This window comes from Equus asinus, chromosome 7, assembly GCF_041296235.1.
Source record: "Equus asinus isolate D_3611 breed Donkey chromosome 7, EquAss-T2T_v2, whole genome shotgun sequence".
In the NCBI taxonomy this organism is placed as follows: domain Eukaryota; kingdom Metazoa; phylum Chordata; class Mammalia; order Perissodactyla; family Equidae; genus Equus; species Equus asinus.
The window spans coordinates 19,981,416-20,002,671 of record NC_091796.1 but is presented as its reverse complement, the minus strand read 5'-3'; the positions used below and the strand labels follow the sequence as shown (position 1 = coordinate 20,002,671).

The window sequence follows — 21,256 nt, the reverse complement described above, 5'->3', positions numbered from 1 at the left end:
CAAGTGGGACTTCATCAGACTAAGAAGTTTCTGCAAGGCAAAGGAAACCAGGATCAAAACAAAAAGACAACCCACCAACTGGTAGAAAACAATTGCAAGTCATATATCTGACAAGGGGTTAATCTCCATTATACATAAAGAGCTCACACAACTGAACAACAAAACAACAAACCACCCAATCAAAAAATGGGCAGAGAATATGAACAGACATTTCTCCAAAGAAGATAGGCAGATGGCCAATAAGTACATGAAAAGATGTTCGACATCACTAATCATCTGGGAAATGCAAATCAAAACTACCCTAAGATACCATCTTACACCCAATAAAATGGCTATAATCACTAAGACAGAAAATAACAAATGTTGGAGAGGTTGTAGAGAAGAAGGAACCCTCATTCACTGCTTGTGGCAATGCAAACTGGTGCAGCCACTATGGAAAACAGTATGGAGATTTCTCAAAAGAACTAGAAACAGAAATACCATATGACCCAGCTATCCCACTACTGGGTATGTATCCAAAGAACTTGAAACCAACAATTCAAAATGACTTATGCACCCCATATTCATTGCAGCATTATTCACAATAGCCAAGACATGGAAGCAACCCAAGTGCGCACTGACTGATGACTGGATAAAGATGTGGTGTATATATATACAATAGAACACTACTCAGCCCTAAAAAAAAAAAAAAAGAAGACAAAATCATCCCATTTGCAAGAACATGGATGGACCTGGAGGGTATTATGTTAAGCAAAGTAAGCCAGATAGACAAAGACAAACATCAGATGATTTCACTCATATGTGGAAGATAAACAAACACTTGGACAAAGGGAACAGTTCAGTGGTTACCAGGGGAAGAAGCTGGGGGGAGGGCACTGGGCATGAAGGTGAGCACATATATAGTGGCACACAAGTAATAACGTACAACAGAAATTTCACAATGTTGTAAACTAATAACGCAATTTAAAAGAATCTGAAAACACACGCACACACACACAAAAAATGGTGTTGGGAAAACTGGACAGCCACATGCAAAAGAATGAAAGTAGACCATTATCTTTCACCATACACAAAACTTAACTCAAAATGGATCAAAGACTTGAAGATAAGACCCGAAACCATAAAAGTCCTAGAAGAAAATATAGGCAGTACACTCTTTTGACCTTGGTCTTAGCAGGATCTTTTCAAATACCATGTCTACTCGGACAAGGGAAACAAAAGAAAAAATAAACAAGTGGGACTTCATCAGACTAAAGAGCTTCTGCAAGGCAAAGGAAACCAGAATCAAAACAAAAAGACAACCCACCAACTGGGAGAAAACATTTGCAAATCACATATCCAACAAGGGATCAATCTCCAAAATATATAAAGAACTCACACAACTGAACAATAAAAACAACCCAATTAAAAAATGGGCAGAGGATACGAACAGACGTTTTTCCAAAGAAGATACACAGATGGCCAAGAGGTACATGAAAAGATGTTTGACACCACTAATCATCAGGGAAATGCAAATCAAAACTATATGAAGATATCACCTTATACCCATTAGAATGGCTATAATCACCAAGAAAAAAATTACAAATATTGGAGATGATGCGGAGAAAAGGGAACCCTCACACACTGCTAGCTGGAATGCAAACTGGTGCAGCCACTATGGAAAACAGTATGGAGAGTTCTCAAAAAATTAAAAATAGAAATACCATACAACCCAGCTATCCTACTACTGGGTATTTATCCAAAGAACTTGAAATCAACAATTCAAAGAGACTTAAGCACCCCTATGTTCACTGCAGCATTATTCACTATAGCCAAGAAGTGGAAGCAACCCAAGTGCCCGTCAACTGATCACTGGATAAAGAAGATGTGTTATATACATCCAATGGAATACTACTCAACCATAAAAAAGACACAATTGTCCTATTGGTTACAATATGGATGAACCTTGAGAGTATTAATGTCAAGTGAAATAAGCCATAGAAAGACAAATACCATATGATTTCACTCACATGTGGAAGATAAACTAACACACGGACAAGGAGAACAGTTTAGTGGTTACCAAAGGGAACAGCATTGGGGGGCGGACACAAAGGGTGAAGGCGAACATTTATATGGTAACTGACAAATGATAATGTACAACTGAAATTTCACAATGTTATAAACTATTATGACCTCAATAAAAAAAAATTCATCTACTTAGTTTGATTAGACTTTCTGATCAAAACTGTCATTTCGATTTTAACGTTATCAACAAAAAAGTGACAGCCATGTTTTCTGTGTCTTAAGTCATTGACTAAAATTCTGATTGAGACAGGACACAGGATGTAGAGACTTGAGTCTATTACAAGATAACTGCACTCAGAGATTCTCAATGACAGAGGAGATTACATCAGGATGTCTGGGTTGAAAGGGCTTTTTCCAACAAATAAATGCCTTCCTCCCATCACTTAAGAAACAGGTGAGGATACGTTACAAATACAAGTATGGTCAGGAAAATATTTTATAACCAGTCTTCTAGTTTAATATAACCATTTTCTTCAATTTCATTTGGGTAGAACATTTCAAATACTGAAAACTCAATTTAATTATAACCCTTCATCTTACTACTAACGACAGTCCGTGAAACTCCACTGAAAACCCCCTAAGGACACGTGCTACAGCATTCTTCTAATTTACAAAAACAGAATCATTCCATTAAAACAAAGAAATCACATTAGTTTGGCAAGACTTCTTCTCAGTGAATGTGCTGGCTCCTAACTCTTTTTCTAGGTGTTCTATGATTCTCTTCTAACCTTCCTGCCTCCCCCCTCTGAAGGACTGGGCTGGGGGGGGGGGGCGGGGGCAGGGAGCATGTGCTGGGTTTCAATACTAAAATTCACAAAAGCAATTAATAACTGCTAGGAAGCAGCTGACAATATAAATTAAGACGATGTAAAATTATCTTTTTAAAAAGTCATTTTTACTGAGATCATGACCATTGCACTATTAAAAACTCTATGTTCTAGAAAAGTTAATTGGATTTTTACAATGTATCATCACTCATCACCAGGTATGAAGGATAAAGCAGGAATATCTTCAGTGTAAGTATAAAAGTTCTAGAATAAACTTTTAACAAAAGTTGCCAAATACATATAAAATAAATAAACTGCTAAGTCCACAAATTTTTAAAAATTAACTTGTCCTGTCTCTTTCGGGCATACAGATAATTAAAAAGAAGAAAATTTAATTAGTTTATTATTCATTTCAAACCAAGTGGACAAATAACTACTTTAAAGGATCATTTAGAATCACCTACACCATGAATTATAACCCACAAACTCATGAAATACATCTGGATAAAATGCTACTTACAGTTACACTGTTAACATTCTGAAACTTAACATAACGAAGTGGGACAATGCCATCTTCTTTAATATCATCCTCTGTTAGTTCCAGAGCTTGAGTTGGTTCACTTCTTTCTGCCTCTTCAAAATCCATAGATCGAGGTAGATTGATAAAAATTTTTACGTATTTAGGACCCTGACCTATAAAACGGTAGAATAAAATTAAATGCTAAAAACTACAAACATACAATACTTCTTCCCTTTATCATTACATTCACACTATACAGACACACATACACACATACATACATATATACACCTTTGTAGACCTCTATCTTTAGAAATTGTAAGAAAGTCAGTATTTTTATAGCCGTTTTGGTTTTTTCAATAGACATTTACTGGTATACCCCTTGGCCTGAAAGCATTATACTAAGTACTAGGAATACTAGACTAAAACACATACATACATATACATGTACATACACATACAGAGTTCTCAGCTTCAACTACAAAAACATACTATGATAAATGCAACGCTACTACTGAAGAGGTACAGGGAGGGAGGCAATGGAGTCTGACAGTATATGGATGTTAACAAAAGTTTCATAAATGAAGTAACACTTGAGCTGGGTCTTGCAAGTGCCAACAACTGGTACAGTTTGTTAGTTAGGAGGAAAGCGTTATCTGTGACAACATTTAGCCAAAAGGAAATGAATTATACAAACTACCAAATTTCATCTTAGGGATTAGGATGTGCTCAGTGGTAAGAGCACTTTTATAGAATGTCTTAGGTCCTTTAACTTCATGGCATAGTCTAAGGTCCCTATTCTATGGCTGATTAAGGAATCTTAAATATTCACATTGCTTAAATACTCACTTCTACAGCATTTTCTTTTCAAATATTTTGTATTTTCAGAATAAAGGTACAATTTTATAAATGAAAAATCACGAATACATGAAAACTTAGAATAACAAATGAGAAAGGAATGCCATCTGATAAATAGGGTGCTGGCTGTTTCTCCCAATCAATTAAAAAAAAAACAAAAACAAAAAAACACTCTAGTCCGCCCCCACCCATCCCCTCAACAAAAAAACCTCAACAGACACATTAAAAAAAAGGGAGAGGTGAATAAAAAATATTCTTATTTAGTAAAAAAAAAAAAAAAGAAATGCCAGGTCTGCACAATCATGTTTTCAGCATCCTAATATGTAGAAAGAAGATGAAATTATTAATTGAGCATAAATAGGAAGATCTAGAGCCTCAGTTTTATCATCTAAAAGAGGAGTTTGAAATAAATGTCTCCCAGTTCTGATCCTAAAAAATGGCTGCTCTGAACTTAGAGTTTTAGAGTAATAGTTGCAGGAAAGGGTTCAGTAGTTTTCAGATTAAGAGGAAACTTAAATCCTAAAATAAAAAACTTTAGAATTAAGATAAAAGTTTCCATTTTTTTGCCTTCAGTCCCTAATAATCTCATATTATTTGTCCATTCATTCATATCCTTGCTTTGCTCCAAAAATAATTTTACTCTTTCCCAAAACAAGGAATATCTACCTTTATTTAATAAAAAGTTTTAAACATGTGCTAACAGGTCTACAGAGCAGAAAGTTAGTTTAAAGAAAAGCTGTTCCTTACTCACCATTATCTGGCCCTTGAAATTTCATTGAATAAAGCTTAACAGGTTGATTGAATGCTACAGTAATAAGTAGCTGTGAAGAAAAGAGTTTCATTTTAGAAGGACACTTGAACACCTTGAATACATACAAAGCTAAGTAAAACAACAGATGTAAAAAAAATTTATTTCAGCTAACAAAATCAAACCAATGTAATAAGGAAAATCAGTAAGTTGCAAGTAACTTGACCACATTGACATTGGAGAAATACAATCATCTATTATTCATATACAGAAGTGATAACAACAAAATTTAACACAATAAATTAAAATTATACATAAAAACCTAAGGTCTTCTGACCTATAAACTGACAAGTAATCTGCTTTCCATAAAATCCCCAAATTATTTAAGCTATATATCTTAGCCTATGAGCTGCTTTTTTTCCAGAATAGTTTATTTGTTAGCACCTACCCACATCACTGGACAACTTGGAAACAATGCACAGGTTACGTGGAGAGACTAGCCCTCAAATGAACTCTGATCCAAAACTCAAGAGAACAGGACTCTCACAGCTCCACGGTAACCTCTAAACCTCTATCCTACACTTATCTAACTAACTAAATTTGGAAGGCGACGTAAGGGAACTGGGATACAAAACACTGTCAGAAGGCCTACTTCTCAGAAACTCTGATTCCTTTGCTCAATCTTCTTTCTAGCTGAAACTGTGTCTGATGTAGCTACCCATGCTTCCACCCCAGGAGGAAGATTTCAGGGAAGGGGTAGCCAGTCCGGCTGACAAGTGTCATCAGGTTACATTCAGGGCTCCATTTACAAGGAACACAGTGTGAAGGATACCCTCAAACCTACATAGTAAGGTAGCTCTGGTTGGAGCAAAGAAATATGGAGTTTGGAGTTATAATTTCATACTCTTTGTGGTCTGGTTGCCTAAGAAAATACCTAGACTATTTCCTCTGGTTACATAAGTGCTTTTTATACTTGACCTGCAATGGTGTGTCAAAAAATATCAAGCAAGGTATATTTAGGGATTTGAACCACAGGTGTAGAGGAGATGAGACTGGAAGGCTAGAAACAAATCAAGTCAGCAAGAATCAGACACCCTCTTCCTGAAGCCAGTGAACTTTTTCAAAAAGAGAAGCATGCTCAGATTTATATTTTAGAAATATAATTTTTGTGAACATGTAGAAGATGATCTGGAATGGGGACAAAGCAGAGACAGTGAAACAGAAAGTAAATTAAGGAAAATAATAGTCAAGATGAAGATAACGATGGCTTGATCAAGGCAGTAACACACTACTTCCAATGTGACAACAATGCAGGGAAGTACAGAGAAGTACAATACAGGTTCACATCTGGGAGTGAGGACTAGACATGTAAGGAGTGCTCATTTAATTAGTCTCTGCTTCTCTGAGACAAACTCATCTGGGGGGGTAAAAAGTATTGAAAGTGGGTCAAGAATGAACAAAAGGACTTAAGAGCAGTGAAGGCTCACTCAGCAGAGGAGCCAATCCAAGAGTTCTGCGGCTCTCCCTTGTGCAGCTGGCACAGAACAGAGAAAGGAGGTGGGTCTGCACCGTCCAAGGACAGGGGTCAAAGAAACTGAAAGTTATAAAAAGGAAGGAAGAAGTTGTCATCCGGGAAGGAGAGACATAAAACCGTAAGATGGAAACAGGATAAAGAAACAAGAGCGGGCATAAATATTGACAATCTCTACAAGCCTTAACTTAAGCATTCAATTACCTGTTCATCACAATCAGATTCTAAGAAGGTCAGGTCTTTTCGTAAACAATTGTCAAATCCATGCTCATCGCTTTCATTAAGACACTCACAGCCAGCTTTGTTAATAAAAGGCATCAAATCCATCTGAAACAAATTAAATCAAGACTTTAGGCAAACCATTTGGTATAAAAAAATCTTAAGAAATTTACATATGTGATTCTCTCTAGATTAGGCAATTTTAAAGAAAACTTTTCTCTCTTAAAATAGTCACTAAAACTTTTAGAATAATCCTTTCACTTGAATTTCTGACTGAGATCTACCACTAACTATTAAAGCCAAATCTAGGCTTAGCCCACTCAATAAAATATCAGAAGCCAAGTCTTTAATACTAAGACTAGCAAGTGTTGACTTATACTTTTTTACTAACAGTGTTTTGCAATGGAAAATACACAAATTAAAATGTTTGCAAGATCAAAAAAAAGCTTACTTCTTTCTTCTGGAAGCCATGGACTCTTTAAACCTACATACATGAGGAGCTTAGATTTAAGATTAATAGCAAATAAGGACTTAAAACACTTTTTATTATGGAAAATTTCAAACATACATAAATAGACTACAGTGAACTCCATGAACCCAACTTCCAACTACAATAATCATTAACTCATGGCCACTCTTGTTTTATGTTTATCCCACAACCAGTCCCTAACCATTCCCGATTATTTTCAAGTAAATCTTAGACATTCTTTTATTTCACTAACAAACATTTCAGCGTGTATTTCTAAGAGATAAGGACTCTTTAAAAAAAATCCTCAATATTATCATCACAACTAAAACAATGAATAACACTTTAATATCACCTAACATCAGTGTTCAAATTTCATCAATTGTCTCATAAATGTTTTACAGTTGAATTTTTAGAATCAGAATAAGGATCCAAAACAGTACAAACAAATCTGTCTCTTAAATCTCTTTTAATCTAGTCATTTTGGCTGTAGATTTCTTACATTCTGAATTTTGCTGACTGCTTCCCTGTGGTGTCGTTTAACATATTCCTGTCTCCTGTATATGTGTTGGCTAATACTTCCACACTTCCAACAAAACACCAAAGATTTGTGGGGACAGTGGTTATCCTTGTCTAGTTTCTGACTTTAGGGGGAATGCCTCTAGTGCTTCCCCATTAAGATTTTATTGAATGCTTTAGTAATAAATGGGAATTGAATTTCATCAAATGCCTTTTCTGCATATTAGGAGATTATGATTTTTCTCCTCTGGATTGCTGGATTTTGTTTACTAATATTTTATTCAAAGATTTTTATACCAATATTCCTAATTGGAACTGGTTAGTAGCTTTCTTTTTTGGTGCGGTCTGTCCGATTCTGGAATCCATGTCATACTTACTTCAAAAAGAAATCTGGAAGTTTTCTTTTTATATAGTCTTATGGACCTGGCCGCCTACTTCTGAAAAAATTGGCCACAAAAATCCTATGAATAGCAGCGGAGCATTGTCTGATACAGCGTCAGAAGGCGAGAAGATGGCGCAAAAAGACTGGGCAGGGTTCTCTCTGCTGTACCTGGGGTCACTAGGAGTCGGAATTGACTAGATGGCAGAAACAAAATATGGTCTTAAGTAGCTGTAGTAACACTAACTATTGATCTTGAAGATTTGGTAGAATTCCCCTGTGAAGTCATCTTGGCCGTTGAGGAAGACCACTTTTACTATTTTCTCTATTTCCTCTATGATGATTGTTCTATTTAGGTGCTTCTAGTAGAGTTGATTTTGATAAACTGTGTTTTTCTAGAAAAGTATCCGTTTTATCTACTAAACAAGGACAACTTTCAAAGTTTAAAAGTATCATCAGTTGCATGTTCACCTTTCTATCACAAAGTGCCCTTATTATATTTTTTATCCAATCCAGAGAATACTAATGCATGTGTATCTAGTTCTGAAAGACTAAAGGAAACGCTTTTACATGTCAAATAATTATCAATGTGGTAATAATCCATTAGAATAGACTCCTAATTATTCATGGGTAGCCTAAATGTTTCCAAAGCCAAAATGATACTGTGTTATCTTAAATGTTGCATAACATTAAATGTCAAATCTATTACTCAGAATAACATACAGCAGCCAATTCAGAGAAAGGAGGAGGGGAAAAAAGGAGCACTACAGAGCAAAGCTCCACTGTTGCAGAATTAATCTGAACTTCAAGAACATCTGCCTTGAAGAGGTAGTTTTGACAAAACCTTTTCAATGTTTATGTCTACCATTCTACCAAGATACCTCTTCAACACTATATCTAAGATTAAGACCCCAGGCATGAGCACTGGAGTCATACTTCCAATACCTTAATGATGAAAATAAAAATAGTTTTTAGATTTATTTATCATGGGGCACACTAAACAAGTATCAGATTCAAACAGTTGCATTAAAGTGCTTTGTTATACAATATTGTCTGGAACAAAGTGGCATTATATTGTATATTTGACATAATTGCAAACTGATATATTCCAACAATATGCAATGGGAAATAAATATCACTACCTATGTAATTAACTTGCCAAAAATGAGGAAAAACTCAGGAGAAAACAATCAGACAAATCCAGATTGTCGGACATTCTATAAGACATTCTATATAGACCTGTGCTGTACAACAAGATAGCCATTAGCCACATGTGGCAATTTAAAATTTAATTAAAAGTAGATAAAACTAAAAATTCAATTCCTCAGTAGCACTAGTCACATAACAAATCCTCAACAGCCACATATGCCTAGGGGCTACTGTATTAGACTGTTGCTGGTTAAAAGTTTCAAAAAAGATAGTCATGAACGAAAAAAAAGGCAGAGAGAAGCGTCTAGACTAAAGAACACTAAAGAAAACTGACAATTTAATGCGATGCATGATCCTTGATTTCATCTGAGATGGGGGAAAATAGCTATAAAGTATATTTTGGAGATAATTAAGGAAATCTGAATGTAGGCTGCATATTAGAAATACTGTATGAATGTTAAATTTCTTAGCAGTGATAATGGTATCATGGCTATATAGGAGAATGTTCCTGTTCTTAAGAGCCACATGCTGAAATATTTAGAGATGAACCATCATGACGTCTATAATTCACTTTTAAATGATTCTCAGAGGATAAAAGTAGACAGACATCTAGATAGAGCAAAAATAGCAAAATATTCAGAACTGACAAATACAGATGAAAGGAATATGTCTTTACTGTACTACTCTGCCAACTGCTTTTTTTAAAAAAATAGGTTTCACCTTTTTTTTTGTAGAGGGGGAGGAAAACTCCAATAAGAGACACATAGGAAGTTAGAAAAACCTTTCCATACTTCAAGCTTTGGGTTAAAGAAAGATCTGTCTACTGACTACATAAATTAGGGTCATTTAACAGTTGATTTCATTTTGATGAATGACGATAAATTCATAGACCAAAGCTTAGAGTTCAGAGGTCAGAATACCAAAATACACCAACAAGCCTCAAAATTCAGAACACATGCAAATGCAAGTTCAATTTCAGAGTGTTTAGCATTCAAACTTCTGGAGAGGACGACTGGATTTAGAGGGCATAAGGGGCTATTTGAAGCCATACTGTTCTTTTCTTAGCAAATATGGGAGACGAGAGATATAATGTTTTAAACTTTCCCAACTTCAATAAACATTTCAAGTTCACAAAAACACTCTCTTACTTCTGAATAAGAATCTATTATGATTCTTAGCCTTTTGAGTATCATGTTTACATCTTTTGTAATATCTCAAATCTCCCTAAAAGAGAATACACGCTCTCTCTTACTCTGGCTCTAGTCAAATTAGGAGTTTCAAAACTACAGATGTATAAAAATAATTGCATAGCCTCTTAATGTTAAAACATAACGACTAAAAGTATTTATTTCAAGAAATGTCAAGTTTTATTTAAAAACTGTCAATACACTTTTGCAATGCTTATACTTACAACTTAAGATACACGTTTTCATACAGTGACTCTCACTAAGTTTCTATTTTCGTGTGAGAACAATGACATTTCTTGGGAACACATGACCAGTTTTAAATATTTAATAACCCTGTTAAGACCTTAATAGTTCAAAACTTTAATGTCTTGATTGACACCTAATGAAAAAAATGAAAATGTTTTAAATAGCTTTTCACATTGTATTCATAATATTTGCATGAAAATTAAATTTTTTTACTTCTTAAAATTTCATTTATTCCTGCTTATTTCCTACCTGAGGCCAAAATACTGATATCACACTTAACTGATGTATAATAAGTGGTGGGACTGTTGCACTTATAAGACTTTTTCACGCAAACACTCTTAGTAATAAAAAAAAAATACAAAGACGTAAACACAACAGTTATACAAGTCAAACGATTTCCAAAATTTTCCAAAGGGTGTTACAACCCTGACTTACATGTTCATACTTTCTAACAGATTACAATTTCAAATTACTATTTAACAGTCCTTTTTAAATAAATACTAATTGCACTTCCCTAACTAAAAGTAATTAACATTAGTACCACATGTTAAAGACACTTTTTAAAGACATAAGTCACCCCCAACACACACAAAAAGAATCTCTCATACTTACCTGAATATAGATTCTCCTTATTCAGCATGAATTTAAAGGGCTTAGAGAAATGACTTGTAGCCCCATAACACAGATCTGCTTTAATGTACTTGATACATCCTTTTTCATATATTAGCTTTAACTTGAAGTAACACTTAAGCCAACATCTGTGCCAGTCTTCCTCTATTTTGTATGTGGGTCACCACCACAACATGGCCACCAACGAGTGGTGCAGGTCCATGGCTGGGAATTGAACTCGGGCCACTGAAGCAGAGAGCACCAAACTTAACCACTAGGCCACAGGGCCAGCCTCTAAAAAATCATTTTTTGATCTGCCAATACAATAATTTAATAACAAGAAAAATTAAGAAATATATATATTTTTTTATTTTGGTACGCACACTTTTCCAATTTGCATAAACAAATTGGCTACCACAAAGTGCTACTTCTGAATTTTACTTCCTTCCTGAATAGCTCTCAAATATAAAGATATTACATTATAACTATTCATATTACGTAGTTTTCAGAACTTTTAAGTTCTTAAGTCTTTGAGTTATTATTTAGAATAATAACTTACTCTCAAAACTCAGAAAAACATATGCAATACCAAAGTCACATCTGCTTCTAAAACAAAATCAGTAACTAGATTTTTTTAATAGTGTCAGAAAATAGGGGATACATTTAAAGAGAGAAAACTATAGTAAACGGCAGGAAATGTAGTTCCGTATATACTGGTCATACATTAAAATCTACAAGTCATTTTACACAATGGTCAAAAACTGGAAAATGTTTCCAACGCACATTTCTTCACTTTTTTGGGGGGAAAAAAGGATAAAACAAATGTTTAAAAATGGTTATTAAGGGGGGCTGGCCCAGTGGCACAGTGGTTGGTTTTGTGCACTCCTCTTCCATGGCCCGGGGTTCACGGGTTCAGATCCCAAGCACGGACCTGCACACTACTCATCAGGCCATGCTGTGGCGGTGTCCGACATACGAAAAATAGAGGAAGACTGGGACAGATATTAGCTCAGCAACAATCTTTCTCAAGCAAAAAGAGGAAGACTGGCAACAGACGTTAGCTCAGGGCCAATAATCTTCACACACACACACACACAAAGGCTATTAAATAGTTCAGAAAACAGATTTTTTAAAAAGTGGCAAAGAAAATTAGCAGCAGAAATTTAGGAAAAATAGTTTATCATGGGGGCTTAAGGTTAAAATATACACAAATAGCCAAAACCCAATAGTCAGCTAATGAATTTACTTTTAAAGTTATTTGAAAGTATTCTGAACTAGTAGAAGATAAAATATAGTCAATTTAATTTTAACCAAACAATGACAAATGCAAGATACATCATGATTTCACTTCTGAGTCTACATACATAGCCTTTTGGAATATCTGTGTCCTCATTGCTTCCAGGGTCATTTTCTAAGTGCTGCTTGATTTTTTCTTCTAATCCCACAGCATCTGCTCCTTGATACTGATCAATTCTCACTTTGTTTCGAAAAAACAAAAATGTTGGTGTTGCTGATATATTGTTGGTAGCAGCTGTTCCCTAGAATTGGCAAGTCAGACAGCGTTATAAATTAAAACTAATTTTAAAGCACTTGAATATTCATTCTACATCTCTATGGAAGTTAAATATCACAAACATAAACTAAAAACATAGAAAATCATTTATTCCTAATTGTTATTTAAGAAAAAGCAGATCTATTCCTAAGAGGCACAACTATATTATATTAGCTTTATATCCACAAAGAAGAACTACCCTGCGTTTTTGTCAGTTTGTGTTAAATATTTCATCCAGTAGAACAATTAGCTCCCAATACAGAAATGGTGCTTTACAACACCAAATAGCTCTCTCGTAAGTACATGCTGTTTCCCAAATGAAGTAATCAAGAAGGGTATTGATAGGTTAACACAAACTACTGGTAGTAGGAAAAAGCACACACGTGAAAACCAGTAGACCATCTGTCTGTGAAAAGGAGGTGACATCCGTTGCACTGAAATCACCCAATTCAACTCTTATAGAAATGATTTCTGGTCTCCCATCAAACACACTGCAACAGCTATCTTTTTAAATTCTGCTCCAACTCCACACTATTATAAGACTAACTACTGAACAGAAATTAGCTAATAACCACTGATTCATGGTTTAAACTTTTCATGAGAATTATACAGTAAATAGTAAAGCAAATATGTCATCTTACATATTCAAATACTATGGAAGAGGTACACTATATTGTTTAGGGGAAAAAAGCATAGTTTATATGGAGATATCTTCTCTAACCCTAACAAAAAAAACCCAAAAACATATGATTGAGCTTTTAGAATAGTGCTGTCCAAAAGAACTATAATGTAAGACACAATGTGAGCTATATATGTAATTTTAAATTTTCTAGTATCCATAATAAAAAAGTAAAGAGAAACAAGTGAAATAAATTTTAATAACACATTCCAGTGAATCTAATATATGCATTTTCAACACATAATCAACATAAAGAGTTAATGACATATTTTATATTTCATTCTAAGCCTTCAAAATCCTATGTGTATTTTACACTTACAGCACATCTCAATTTGAACTTGCCACATTTCAAGTGCTCGATAACCACAGGTAGCCATGGCTACCATACAGGACAGCACACTCCAAAAGACAGCACTTCCAGATTAGAGGTAATGAATACTTAAAATAAGGGCCAGTGCTACAGTTCAGTAGTATGTGACATAGTAGTGCTGGACAATAAACACGCAATATAGGGTTTACACCAAATCCCCAAACTACTAACTGCAAACTATATAAACATTCTGAAGTTTTCTCACACTCAGAAAGGTAACAAAGACAAAACTGCTAAAGAGCTGTACCTTAGTCAGAGCTGAAGACTGTATTTTTAGTGTTCAAAAGAGCCTTCCTCAATTTTTTTTTCCAAAACGACTCCCCCATATTTCTACATATGCAAATGTAGAACTGTCACATAGCCATTCCAACTAAGTGATCAGGGCAATCTACCCACAACACTGTGGCTCAATCAACAGTAAATAACATTTTAAAGTTTTTGCTGAGTAGGTATCTTTGGAGCTAAGATTACAAACTGATCAGTTCAAAGCAAACTATAACCAAGAATTCTCTGCCATGGCTTTCTGCTCAGCCAATACCTCATTAGCAAAAGATATAATTCTAGACTTGCAAAAAATAAACAAAGATGTAAAACACAGAACTGCTGGGTGACCTATTAGTTTAACAACATTAGTTTTATATCAGAAGGATATTAATATAAACAAACCCAGAAGCAATTAATGTTGGACTACCCTTCTTAACTAATGCAGCCATAAAGACATTTGCAATAATCATGTCAATATAACATTTTCCTATCTTCAAAAGAATAATAAGTGTATAAAAACATAAATAAATGAAGGATGATATTAATGTTGAAATTGAAACCAATTTGCAAATAAATTTTTAATGAAAGGAGACTCTTTTCCCTTACCTGACACTGATGTACATCTACTTCCAAGAAAACTGCCTGTGGATACTTATTACTCATAGAACTGAATGCTGGGGCAATCCTCAAACATGGTCCACACCTGTGAGAAAGGTAAAAGAGATGCTTGCTAAAATAACACCAAAGATTGTATCAATTTATACTCTAAAGAACCTGCCAATTAAAACACAAAGCAAACTCTGATACCTGGCTTTATACTTTCTAGTCTGTTCCACTGGACTATTTAGATACACTTGCATCAATACCACATTGTCTTAATGACTACAGATTTATTTTAAGTCCAATAGTGTTAAAGTCTTCCAGCTTTGTTCTCACTGAAAGAAATTAAGTATCTAAATAAATGGAGGAGTATACTATGCCTATGAACTGCAAAACTCAATATTGTCAAGGAGTAAATTCTCCTCAATTTGATCTTTAGAATCAATGTAAAATCCCAGCAGGTTTTCTTGGAGAAATTAACAAATTTAAATTCTAAAATTTATAGGGAAATACCAAGAATAGCTCAAGTCTTTTCAATAAACAGTGCTGAGTCAACTGGATATTCACATGGGGAAAAAAATGAACCACCCATACCTGACACCATACCTAAAAACTGATTCCAGGTGGATTACAGATCTAAATGTGAAAGGTAAAACAATAAGGTTTTAGGAAAAAATACAGATACTTTCAAAACCTCAGAGCAAGCAAAGATTTCTTAAAACAGAAAAAGCACTAAAGAAAAAAGGATCTAATAGCCAAAAACTGGAGATTACCCAAATTCCTATCAATAAGAGAATGAGTAAAATTAACTGTAGTTATTCAAACAGAGAGATACTATACAACAATGAAATGACTGATGTATATCCTCGTGCAAAAACATGAATTAACCTCACAAATAATACTGAGGAAAGAAGTACACTATAAGATTCCATTTATACACCGTTCAAATACAGGCAAAACAAATCAATGGTATTATAAATCAAAGCAATGGTTAGCTTTGTGAGAGTTAGTGACAGAATAGAGGAATAAAAAAGATTTCAAGAGGCTAGTAATGTTCTCTTTGTCCAGAAGCTGATTAGACAGGAATATGTGTTCAGTTTGTGAAAACTGATTAAGCTATACATTTATAATTATGCACTACATACATTATATGCTAATAAAAGCTCAAAAAACATGAGAAAAATCTTGGCTTTAGTAGACAGGAAAAGTAAATTTTAAAGCACAAAATGTTCAAACTCACAAATGTTCAATCTCAAGATGTGACTCCCTCTTCATTCTTAACATTTAATCAGCATTTTCATCCTATGCCATCCTTAAGCCTCTCACCGAAAAGCTAAGAAAATAACTATTAAGTTCCTAAATATTAAACTTGGTGCTTCGGAAATCAGATTTTTGGATTTAACAATCCTCAAATAGGCTCTGAGACTAAATTATAAAGAAATAAACATTTATAGTTGAGTAAAACTAGGTTTAGTTTAGCAAAATACTTCAAGCTATTAATAAGTCAAACATTGTAAATAGGAATACAAATTGGTAGATCCTTTTGAAAGGGCCATTTGGTCACTATCTATCAATTTTAAACGAATACAACCAAGATTAAGCAATCTAATTTCTAAATGTCAACTCTATCATAACACTCAATTTCAAAATAATATGGAAGTTCAATGCAATGTTTGTAATAGTAAAAAATTAGAATGGCAATCTAAACGGCAATCAAGAGAGAAAAAGTTTTAAAAGTTATGACACATTCACACCAGGGGATAAGGATAATTTGTACTCTTTAAAAGAAAACTAAGTCTCATGATAAAATGTTCTGTATGATCACATTAAAAGGATGTATTTATATATATAAATACATACTAACAAGTTAGGTGGGTCACACAATAAATAGTTAATTATTTCTGCAAAGCAGGATTGGAAAAGGAAGAGAGAAAGTCTAGGAGAGACTTTTTAAACTATTCATGCGTCTGCATCCTTTACTTTTTTATAATGAAGAGTTTATCTTTTAAAATATTAAATACATTGAGAATAGAAAATTTAACATTAACTGCATTTAAACAGATGCCACAAATGAAGCACAGGTATTTATGCTATACTATAACATAATGCTATAATGCTATACCTCAGCATAATCACTACTGAAAAGTCTTCCTTCTGCAAAAGCGTGCACTCAAAAACAGAAGGCTTATAAGAAAAACAAGATTGAGGCAAACCATTTAAACCTACGCAACTTTGTAAAAATATCCCTAAGAAAAACAACAACTAGTACTCAGGAAATACCTGAAGAGCCAGGCAGGTAGCTCAGACCCAGAGGTTACCTCAGAGGATATTCAAAATGAACAAGAACAATCAAGTAGAAGTGCCCACTTAGCGGTGCTGTGACAATCCATATGGAAGTGGAGCTCTGAGGCATGGGGCTGCCATTAAGATGAGGCTAGAAGGAAGTGCAACACTGAGAATGAACCCCTCTGGGGAACAAGCACTGGGTGCAGACACACATGTTTAATTTTATCAACTTTAACTTTCTTAAAATAAACCTGAAAGGGAGCCTGCCTGTGCGGCTGAGGACTTTTCTCCTTCCTGCTAAAGGTTCTATTTCTATTCTGCTCTTCAATACCTAGGAAAAATAGAATATGATCCAACTCAACTTCCACATTATACTGACATCATGGCCCTATTCACCAATCAGGTGTCCACTAACTGGTGTTAAACACTTTTTGTAGCTAAACAGACAGTACAAAAATAATGGCTACATCACAAGTAACTGTTCCCTTTGAAAATCTAACCTTATCTAGAGTCTTTAATTTCAGTTAGCTATCAAAGGCTGGAACTTCAGTCAAAAGTCAAAATAAGTCACAGAACACAGAAGCACAAATATATACAGCAGCATACTTTCACACTATACTCATTTAAATGAATTGACTGGTTATTTTAAGCAAAATGCTTGCCTTGCTTAACATTAGCACTTAAGAGCAAACAAATTTCCACTATTATCTGAGCTTATGAACGAGGTATCTGATTTCTCTATAAAATGAGAAAAACTAGATTCTCCAAGGACCTTTCTCATCTCTAAAATATTATGGCCCCAAGTATGCCTAAATTTCGGGATTGTTCTTTTTTTCTTTTGCACAGACCTTGATTCATAGCCCTTAGATAGTACACAATCACAGGACCTTTGAACTTGCTGTAAAAGAGACCAGAGCCCATCTAGTCCAGAGTTCCAAAAGAGAAAAAAAAAAAGTTCTTTTTCTACCTCTGAACCTCTTTTTGACAGAAAGCTTATCTGTTAAGTCCAACATGTAAAATGAATACGTAAGGATTCTGAGTTACGGTTTTTGAGAGAAAGAGAACACAGGAGACAACCCTCTACCTTTCTGCAATAAATACACAAAGAACCAAACCCACAAAACTAAAACTGTAAAACTGACCTAACCTAACACAATTATTCATAAGTGAGAACTAAAAAACCAGAAAAGTTAAACGACTTGCCCAAGATCAGACATTCTAGTTAATGTCAGGGCTACAGCTAGAACAGTTAACTACTAAAACCAGTCAAGATCAGCTTTCTTCGAATGTACCACATTAGGTTCTTCTTCTTAAGTAAGGTTTTTGTTTAGTCATAATATAAATAAATTCTATTTTATGAACTTGATGTTTTTTCCTATTTGCTGAAATATCCAATGAGCAATAATGTGCAAACACATTCAGCTGGTAACTGGGTAAGGAAAATGTATGTGCTTTCTGAAGATATATTTCAAAAGTTTATTTTTCTGCAGGGCATAACTTTAAAATGGGTAATTTCTAGATGTATTATACTTATTAATGGGTAGGCATAATCATAATTGGTCCTATTAATAACACAAAATAACTGGCATTCATTGAGCACTTAGGATATGTTATGCAATTTACGAAACCCTTAAATTCATTCAAGCTTTACAATTCCTCATTTTAAAGACAAGAACAATGAAGTACAGTGCTGGAATTTGATCAAAAAACCCAACTCTTAACTGCTATTCCCCAAACCCCAAAACACTGCCTACACAGTCCTTTTTGTTGTTATTTCTAAATTAACTGCCAAGAATAAAACTATTTATATGCTCTTGAAAAGAATCCAGACAGATTACATACTGCAGGATACCATTTTTATAAAGTTTAAATCCAGGCAAAATTAATCTGTACTGTTAGAATTCAAGAGAGACAACAAGGAGCCTTCGGGAGGTTGGGGGAGAGAAGGTGATTCAGGAGTGCTGGCATTGCTTAAACAGGTGTAACCACTTTGAAAATTTATCAAATTATACAGTTAAATGACTTGTGTACATTTTTACATGCATGCTATATTTCAATAAAATAGTGTACTTAAAAAAAATTCTCTACATCTTCTCTAGGGCCTCATTGTGCCCTAGTTAACTTAGAGCTACCTACCTCACTCACTGTTATCTGCCTGGTCCTCACAGACTGCTGGGCCTGCTAACTCTGTAATATGGTAAACTACCTTCAGTCTGCAGCAATTTTGCAATATATAATGAATACAATATACATATAATATATTATTTGGACAAGCTACCATAACCTTTAGAACTCAACATCCTAACATACACTGACATTCTTCTTGGATAGTAACAATAACACCTCACCAACTACAAAGACCTCCTTTAAGAAAATTGGATATACGCTAAACATATCTACAAAAGTGATACATTCATGAATTCAAGACAAAAATCATTCATATTGAGTTTTATGGAGGAGAAAATGTATATTCTTTTAACCTTGGAGCTTACTCACCAATGATGATGACAAAACACACTGCTTCTAACCACTAAAACATATCTGGGTATATTTAGGAAGTAACAGTTTGTAGAGAACAGTTACAAAAATACATTACCACAGCATATAATTCACATATATTATTTCATTCTTTAAATTACATGGTTAGGTTACATGCTATCATTCCCATTTTACAGGTAGAGAAGAGAATATCAGAGAGCGGACTGAATTATCCTCAGTCATAAGACTAATTTGCAGGCAGAGCTGTAGCTAAATCATTCAAGGCAACAGTTACTGAAAAATGTCAGGCTCTAGGCAATACACAGAGATGAACCTGCATTTCCTTTCTGCTTAGGCTGGGAGAGCAAGGATAGCACCTAACAATCCAAATAGTGCATTCAGCAATGGGACCCTTAAACAAGTTATTTAACCTCTCTGTGACTCAACTTTCTCATTTGTAAAATGGGGATAACTTCAAAGATTATTTTGAGGATTGAATGAGTCAATATAAGTGCTTAAACAGCTCCCTTACACAGATTAAATAATATGTAAATTTTGACTATTTTAATTGCTTAAAAAAATACTGGAGAAGGGTGCCAAGACCATTCACTGGGGAAAAGACAGTTTTTTCAACAAATGGTGCTGGGAAAACTGGATATCCACATGCAAAACAAAGAAGTTGGAGCTCTACTTTACACCTTATACAAAAATTAACTCAAAATGGATCAAAGACCTAATTAAGAGCTAAAGCCATAAAATTCTTTGATGAAAACATAGGGGAAAATCTTCATGACATTCAATTTGGCAATGATTTCTGGGATACAACACCAAAAGCACAAACGACAAAAGAAAACATATATAAACTGGACTACAACAAAATTTACAAACTTTGTGCATCAAAGGACACTATCAAGAAAGTGAGGGGCTGGTCCAGTGGTGCAGCGGTTAAGTTCGCACGTTCCACTTCTTGGTGGCCCAGGGTTTGCTGGTTCGGATCCCAGGTGCGGACATGGTACCGCTTGGCAAAAGCCATGCTGTGGTAGGTGTTCCACGCATAAAGTAGAGGAAGATGGGCATGGATGTTAGCTCAGGGCCAGTCTTCCTCAGCAAAAAAAGAGGAGGATTGGTAGTAGCTGGCTCAGGGCTAATCTCCCTCAAAAAAAAACAAAGAAAGTGAAAAGGTAGGGGCCTGCCCCATGGCCCAGTAGTTAAGTTCACACACTGCTTCGGAGGCCCAGGGTTTCGCTAGTTCGAATTCTAGACACGGACATGGCACCGCTCATCAGGCCACGCTGAGGTGGCATCCTACATGCCACAACTAGAAGAACCCACAACTAAAAATACACAATTATGTACAGGGGGGCTTTGGGAGAAAAAGGAAAAATAAAATCTTTTTAAAAAAAAAGAAAGTGAAAAGGCAACCAATGGGAGAAAACATGTGCAAATGTTATCTAGTAAGGGATTAATACCCAAAATATATAAAAAACTCTTACAACTCAACAACAAAAAAAACAAACAATCCAATTCAAAATGGGCAAAGGACTTGAACAGACATTTCTCCAAAGATAAACCATGGCCAAGAAGCACATGAAAAGATGCTCAACATCATTAGTCATTAAGGAAATGCAAATCAAAACCACCAGATACTACTTCACACTCAGTTAGGCTGGCTATTAAAATATAAAAATTGTTGGTGAGTAGTAAGTATGTAGAGAAATTGGAACTCTCATTCACTGCCAGTTGGAATGCAAAATGGTGCAGCCAC

The 21,256-nt window shown here is 34.7% G+C and overlaps 1 protein-coding gene across 5 annotated transcripts in view; it reads right to left on the bottom strand.

Annotated features, from left to right (window-relative positions):
• TXNL1 (thioredoxin like 1) overlaps window positions 1-21,256 on the bottom strand; it is a 36,760-nt gene that overhangs the window by 12,352 nt on the left and 3,152 nt on the right. For all 5 annotated transcript variants that reach the window (XR_011504392.1, XR_011504391.1, XM_014847024.3 and 2 more), the window contains exons 2-6: window positions 14,734-14,830; window positions 12,627-12,800; window positions 6,693-6,815; window positions 4,961-5,030; window positions 3,352-3,524 (exon numbers count right to left, since the gene is read on the bottom strand). Coding sequence is in view for 3 of the 5 variants with exons in the window: in XM_014847024.3 (XP_014702510.1) it covers window positions 3,352-3,524; window positions 4,961-5,030; window positions 6,693-6,815; window positions 12,627-12,800; window positions 14,734-14,830 (637 nt within the window). In the remaining 2 variants the exon portion in view is untranslated. The remainder of the gene's footprint in view (window positions 1-3,351; window positions 3,525-4,960; window positions 5,031-6,692; window positions 6,816-12,626; window positions 12,801-14,733; window positions 14,831-21,256) is intronic.